Source organism: Pseudorca crassidens, chromosome X (genome assembly GCF_039906515.1).
Source record: "Pseudorca crassidens isolate mPseCra1 chromosome X, mPseCra1.hap1, whole genome shotgun sequence".
NCBI classification, from domain to species: Eukaryota; Metazoa; Chordata; class Mammalia; order Artiodactyla; family Delphinidae; genus Pseudorca; species Pseudorca crassidens.
The window spans coordinates 18,500,624-18,508,311 of record NC_090317.1 but is presented as its reverse complement, the minus strand read 5'-3'; the positions used below and the strand labels follow the sequence as shown (position 1 = coordinate 18,508,311).

Genomic DNA, 7,688 nt, shown 5'->3' with positions numbered 1-7,688 from the left:
TCCTTCATCACTTTAAATATGTCCTGCCAGTCCCTTCTGGCTTGCAGAATTTCTGCTGAAAGATCAGCTGTTAACCTTATGGGGATTCCCTTGTGTGTTATTTGTTGTTTTTCCCTTGCTGCTTTTAATATGTTTTCTTTGTATTTAATTTTTGACAGTTTGATTAATATGTGTCTTGGCGTGTTTCTCCTTGGATTTATCCTGTATGGGACTCTCTGTGCTTCCTGGACTTGATTAACTATTTCTTTTCCCATACTAGGGAAGTTTTCAACTATAATCTCTTCAAATATTTTCTCAGTCCCTTTCTTTTTCTCTTCTTCTTCTGGAACCCCTATAATTTGAATGTTGGTGCATTTAATGTTGTCCCAGAGGTGTCTGAGACAGTCCTCAGTTCTTTTCATTCTTTTTTCTTTATTCTGCTCTGCAGTAGTAATTTCCACTATTTTATCTTCCAGGTCTCTTATCCGTTCTTCTGCCTCAGTTATTCTGCTATTGATCCCATCTAGAGTATTTTTAATTTCATTTATTGTGTTGTTCATCATTGCTTGTTTCCTCTTTAGTTCTTCTAGGTCCTTGTTAAATGTTTCTTGCATTTTCTCTATTCTACTTCCAAGATTCTGGATCATCTTTACTATCATTAGTCTGAATTCTTTTTCAGGTAGACTGCCTATTTCCTCTTCATGTGTTAGTTCTGGTGGATTTTTATCTTGCTCTTTCATCTGCTGTGTGTTTTTCTGTCTTCTCATTTTGCTTATCTTACTGTGTTTGGGGTCTCCTTTTTGCAGGCTGCATGTTCGTAGTTCCCGTTGTTTTTGGTGTCTGTCCCCAGTGGCTAAAGTTGGTTCAGTGGGTTGTGTAGGCTTCCTTGTATAGGGGACTAGTGCCTGTTTTCTGGTGGATGCGGCTGGATTTTGTCTTTCTGGTGGTCAGGTCCACGTCTAGTGGTGTGTTTTGAGGTGTCTGTGGCCTTATTATGATTTTAGGCAGCCTCTCTGCTAATGGGTGGGGTTGTTTTCCTGTCTTGCTAGTTGTTTGGCATAGGATGTCCAGCACTGTAGCTTGCTGGTCATTCAGTGAAGCTGGGTGCTGGTGTTGAGATGGAGATCTCTGGGAGATTTTCGCCATTTCATATTATGGAGCTGGGAGGTCTCTTGTGGACCAGTGTCCTGAATTTGGCTCTCCCACCTCAGAGGCACAGCACTGACTCCTGGCTGCAGCACCAAGAGCTTTTCATCCACACCGTTCAGAATAAAAGGGAGAAAAGGAAGAAAGAAAGAAAGAAAGAAAGAAAGAAAGAAAGAAAGAAAGAAAGAAAGAAAGAAAGAAAGAAAGAAATGAAGGAAGGAAGGAAGAGGATAAATTAAAATAAAGTAAGATAAAATAAAATAAAGTTATTAAAATAAAAAATAATTATTACGAAAAATAATTTTTTTAAAGAAAACAAACAAAAAAAAAAACACGGATGGATAGAACCCTAGGACAAATGGTGAAAGCAAAGCTATACAGACAAAATCTCACACAGGAGCATACACATACACACTCACAAAAAGAGGAAAGGGGGAAAAAATAATAAATCTTGCTCTCAAAGTCCACCTCCTCAATTTGGGTTGATTTGCTGTCTCTTCAGGTATTCCACAGATGCAGGGTGCATCACGGTGATTGTGGAGAGTTAATCCGCTGCTCCTGAGGCTGCTGGGAGAGATTTCCCTTCCTCCTCTTTGTTTGCACAGCTCCCGGGGTTCAGCTTTGGATTTGGCCCCGCATCTGCATGTAGGTCGCTGGAGGGCATCTGTTCTTCACTCAGACAGGATGGGGTAAAAGGAGCCGCTGATTCGGGGGCTCTGGCTCACTCAGGCCAGGGGGAGGGAGGGGTACGGAGTGCGGGGCGAGCCTGTGGCGGCAGAGGCCGGCGTGACGTTGCACCAGCCTGAGTCACACCATGCGTTCTCCCGGGGAAGTTGTCCCTGGATCCCGGGACCCTGGCAGTGGCGGGCTGCACAGGCTCCCCAGAAGTGGGTGTGGATAGTGACCTGTGCTCGCACACAGGCTTCTTGGTGGCGGCAGCAGCGGCCTTAGCGTCTCATGCCCGTCTCTGGGGTCCGCGCTTTTATCCGCGGCTCGCGCCTGTCTCTGGAGCTCCTTTAAGCAGCCTTCTTAATCCCCTCTCCTCGCGCACCAGGAAACAAAGAGGAAAGAAAACGTCTCTTGCCTCTTCGGCAGCTCCAGACCTTTTCCCGGACTCCCTCCCGGCTAGCTGTGGTGCACTAACCCCTTTAGGCTGTGTTCACACAGCCAACCCCAGTCCTCTCCCTGGGATCTAAGCTCCGAATCCCGAGCCTCAGCTCCCAGCCCCGCCCACCCCGGCGGGTGAGCAGACAAGCCTCTCGGGCTGGTGAGTGCCGGTTGGCACCGATCCTCTGTGCAGGAATCTCCCCGCTTTGCCCTCCGCACTCCTGTTGCTGTGCTCTCCTCCGCGGCGCTGAAGCTTTCCCTCTCCGCGGCTCCGAAGCTTTCCCCCTCCGCCACCTGCAGTCTCTGCCCATGAAGGGGCTTCCTAGTGTGTGGAAACCTTTCCTCCTTCACAGCTCCCTCCCACTGGTGCAGGTCCCGTCCCTATCCTTTTGTCTCTGTTTTTTCTTTTTTCTTTTGCCCTACCCAGGTACGTGGGGAGTTTCTTGCCTTTGGGGAGGTCTGAGGTCTTCTGCTAGCGTTCAGTAGGTGTTCTGTAGGAGTTGTTCCATGTGTAGATGTATTTCTGGTGTATCTGTGAGGAGGAAGGTGATCTCTGCGTCTTCCTCTTCCGCCATCTTCCCCCTCCTATCTCTAGAGGGCATTTTTAAACTTTCCCACACCACTGAATTCCCGTTCACCTCTTTAAGGCTATTCAGGATTAAGAGCATCAACAAGCTCTTGGATTAATACAGCTGTACTAAAACTGTACCCCATACACAAGGGGACATGCCCATTTTGGTAAAGGTGGGACTGAACGTTCATTCCTTTTATATGATGTGAGAAATCCTCTTAGTACAAGTCATTTATTAATAACAAAGGTACAAGGCATTACAGACTCACTGCCTCAAAGACAGCAAAAGGCTAAATTACAGAGAAGGCACAAGCTTAATATCAGAATTACTAAATCCCTGAATGACATAAATTACAGAATATGACCACCTCAGGATCCATCAGGCTTTTAACCAGAATCAGATCATATCCAGGCACAAGTTTTTTGACATTGTATCAAATCAGTAACAAGACTTTCAAATCCTACAAGTACACTTTAAAGCATTCATTGTTTATTAATTCAGGGAATAAGGCCACCATACTGTAAGTTACAGTTATGTAAACAAATTTGGAATTAGTCTTATAATGTTGAGTGAAGATTGTCCAAGGCTTCAGATGAAGTTCTGGTAATCAATGTTCCTTTTAGGCAATGCAAGTGCCCCTCTGATAAGACCAAAATGGCATGGTGGGCTTAGATCACCAAGAACTGTTTGTTAGCAGACAAACAGGAAAAGGTGTTCAGTTTCTTGAAGGCAAGTCAACTTCCCTATCCTCAAGGTTTAAACTTGATGGTATATAGCTCCTTTGGCATTGAGGAAAAGAAGGAATTTAGCAAACAATTTGGAGACTTGATATGGTGTTCAGTCTCATCTATGTACGCCCAGGAGGATTCATAAACTACCAGTTTCATTTAGTATTTATTGCCAAGACCCCAGCAACTATTGTCTCATTGCCAGGGGCTCAGCAAGTGGTTTTTTCATTTGTTTTGCCAGGACTTCAGAAACTATTTTTTTCCCATCAAATCACTGAGTATGCTCATCAGAAGAATAATTGTGTGTGCCTGTTTTGATCATAATAAGTATACGAAGGAAAAGCATACATGAATATAAGAAACAAAAAATGCAATGAAACCTCTTTACAAAACATAAACAACTGAAACATACAACAGCACCAAGATACTTTACTCACTACAAAAGTGTTTCTCCATCAGTTTGCAGCCTCCCTCCCCAGAGTTTCTGAATCAGTGGGTCCATGGTGGAATCAAGAAATTGCATTTCTCACGAGTCCTTCCATGTTCCTTATGGTACTGGTTTGAGGACCACACTTAAAGTCCACAGCATTAGAATGTGGAAAGCACAGTTCTGGTCTAGTAGGAGAGATGAATTTTTATCAGCTGGAACTGTGGGGTTGAGGTTTTTTATCAGGGTTAGAACAGAGATTTATTTCTAAGTAAGTAATTATTTATTATACTAAGTAAGTAAGTAATTTATTTATTTCTAAGTAAGTGTTTCTGCTTAACTTTGGTTGTAGATGCTAACTGCCTCTTCATGTTTAGCTAGAGTTCAAAGTTTTCCTTCCAAGTGATAGTCAAAGATGTTAAGGAGATGTATGTGAGTCGGAGGCTACTTCTTTTACTACTTCTGGGTCTACTTTGACTACTGCTTCCTTTGTGCTATGAGGCTGGGAGTTCTCTTTCCTTCCCAACAGCTCTTCAAAGATCTCATTGTGCATGTAAAAGAAGATGTACCCGGTTTGAAGCCTAGCCTCCTGCACTGGGGCCTCTTGGGTACTTGATACGTTTAGATCACTGTAAGAGAACCACACTTGCCTGTCAAAGTTGTAGGCATCGCTGACATAGTGTCCGGTGTTAGGCGTCTTTCCAATATGGCTGATAATACCAATGAGCCGATAGTCATGACTTTCTCTCATCTCGGCTTCTATTTTTGGTTTCCTGGCTGAAGATTTTGTCTTCGCCACATCTGAAGAGCCCTTTCTTCCAGAATATTTATTGGAACCCAAGACACCTCGGGAACTCACCTTGGTTCCCTGGAAATTTAATTGCGTAGGTCTGCATTTATCTGTGTGCCACTGGGCATCGGGGCCTGAAAGGCTCCGAATCAATAGAAGACCAAGGTCTTGTTCAAAGAGTCTTATCCCTCCACACTGCTGGGTCTCTTCAGGCACTTGGTAAGATTCTTCTGAAATTCTGGGTTTTTTACCTTTACAAAATTCTTCGGTGGTCTCAGGCATGCTCTCAAAATCTGCAGATATATTGGTTCTCTTGTATTTATTTCCTTTTCGACTTTTAGCCACTTTGTGATATGTATCTGGGCTGCTGGTGGGTGTACCTTTCAGAGAAAGGGAGCTGTCTTCCAGATTCCTCATTAAGCCTACTGCTAATAGCTCTCTTGCAATGGCTGCTCTATGTCTTAAGTTTACCAATGTGGACTCTATTATATTTAGTTTAGAATCTTCTCCCAGGTCTCCTTGCTGCTGCTTGAAGCTTGAAGCTTTATGAAGAGTCTGGCATGTTTGTGGTTCAGACTCTTTTTCTGATCTAATGTGTGGAGCCAAAGAATCCTTGGATTCTGAGGTCTGCTTTGTTGAAGCTGTCGATGAACTGATGGCTTCAGAGTTCATCTTCTTAAAGAGTTCTAAGACTTGGAAATCAGTAAGAGGTGCATTCTTGCTTAAGGGAAGCGGTGGTTTGGTAGTTTCATTGCAATGGGAAGATAACTTTAAGTATTTGGAAATAATGACTTTTTGGTCATCCTTCCTTAAGGACCCAGACTCACTAAATTTATAGCGTTTCAGATGCACAATAAGGACCCTGGGTAGCCTACTGAATTTATGCACTGCAACAGAACTCCTGTGCTTACACGTCTCACATTTATACTCAAGCTCTTCTGCTTCAAAGAAAAGATCAAAACTAGATTGAATAGACAAGGGACGTGCTTTTTCTCTCTGGGGAAGACTGACCGAAAGTGAATTGTTTGCCTCTGCCTTAAGGACAATTTGCCCACAGGATTTGCAACTAGTTGAGCGCAGCAACTCGAAATCAAAATTACTGGCGACAGGGCAAACAAGCACCTTGGTGTCAGCACTACCAGCAGAAACCTGCTGAGGTGAATTTCCTTCCTCAGATTCAATCTTAATCTTCCGAATTGTGTTTAATTTTCTCATGTTTTGTTTAATCTGATCTAAACAATGACCTAAAAACTCATACGCATCATTCTGCGCGTTGTCAGAGAATATCTCTGCAACTGCTGAAATGGTGTTTTTAAAATTCACAAGTAACTTCTCCTTGATTTTTATGTTATAAATATCTTTCAAAACAAGCAGCTGCACCAAGCGTATGCTAAGGGCATCAAGGGGAGTTTCACCCTGTAAGAAGTCCTGATTGAGTAAATCATTAGCAAATGATGGAATCGAAAGTAAGGACTGTAAAACTGCATTCATGTAACAGGTGTTTCCCAAGTTGGGGAAGCCTTGATATAGTTTCTCTGAGTAAAAGTCAAAGATCATCTGGAGTTTGCCCCACTCTGGGTCATCCTCACCGTACTTCAACTCTGACAGAAATGCTAAATATATTTTCTCAGACACTCTTTGGAGAAGATCACTGACATCTAGGTAATGTTTTCCACTAAAATCGATCTTGAACGAAGGTCCAAGTTCAAATTCCTTATTCTGTTTTAACCCTTTTAATATTAATTCTCTCTGTTTGCGGCTTACATATCTCAAGGGGTACATCTTTGATACCGTTCCTTCCGAACAGGTATCCTCTTGCAGGAAAATCTTATTCATCTCTGAGCCAGATGATGGCCTCCTCTTCCCATATTCCTTTTCTAATAACTCTTCACAGGTAAATGTTGACAATTCTGATGCACACAAAGGCATCTCCTTATCATCAGGTGTTTCATTTCTTTCTTTCTCAAATGACTGACTACTTGACGTCCTACGTATTTTGTGAGATGCAGTTTTGCCACCTGCCTTCTGTGTTGTTGTACTGGCAAAGATACTCCCATCCCTATCAGGTCTTACGGGTGGTTGAGGATGGACTCTATCCAGGAACTTCTTCAAATTTTCGGCATCTCCGGAGGATAATTTTTCAATAATCAATAAGTCATTAGTCTGTAAACGTAAATGCAGATAATTTTGGTCTTCTCCAGAGGGTCTAAGGTCGATGTCTTCAATATTATTACTTAGCTGAAAACTTGCGTATGCTCCAGTATTGAAATAGACAACCAATATAACATTCCTCTCTCTTTCCACTATTTCAATGCATGCTTCTCTCACTTTGGACACCTTAGTTTTCTTGCTGCCTATTCGGACCAAACCACGTACAATTACAGCAGCCATGATTTCTTTACAAATAAAATTCACTTATCCTGAATTATCGACAATCTTAAAGTTTCAATTTGTTGGCTAATTCGCCTCTGGAGACAACACCAAAGAAATAGTTCTTTAGTTCTCTATGTAGAATGATCTTAGTGATAAAACCAATATGCTTCGAGAACTGTCCACGGTTGAATGAAGGCAGAGTCTTGATTCCCGAAGCAAGACCGCTACTGTAAAGAAAATCAAGAAAAATTATTTAAGCTATCAGAGAAATGCCTGGATAGAACTCAAACTCTACTCCCATACACTAAATCTTCTTTCCACTGCAATACTAGACTCCATTCTGATTAATTTCCACACTTCAACTGAAATCGTTAAACACTTGGAAGACTTTCAGTACACAGCTGAAGAGCACAATGAACAGTGTCTCAAGCGTATGTGTGTGTGTGTATATATATATATATATATATATATATATATATATATATAAAATATGCTAATCCTCCTGTCATAGAATGACCCCACGAGGCAAGCACAATAAGTGAATAAGAAAGTGAGAGGCCCTATGC

General features: G+C 42.3%; 1 protein-coding gene across 1 annotated transcript; it reads right to left on the bottom strand.

Annotated features, from left to right (window-relative positions):
* Positions 1-4,377: 4,377 nt before the first annotated feature.
* USP26 (ubiquitin specific peptidase 26) lies at positions 4,378-7,140 on the bottom strand. Its single transcript, XM_067722669.1, has one exon. The coding sequence runs from the start codon at positions 7,138-7,140 to the stop codon at positions 4,378-4,380; it is 2,763 nt and encodes a 920-aa protein (XP_067578770.1).
* Between the last annotated feature and the right edge of the window lie 548 nt (positions 7,141-7,688).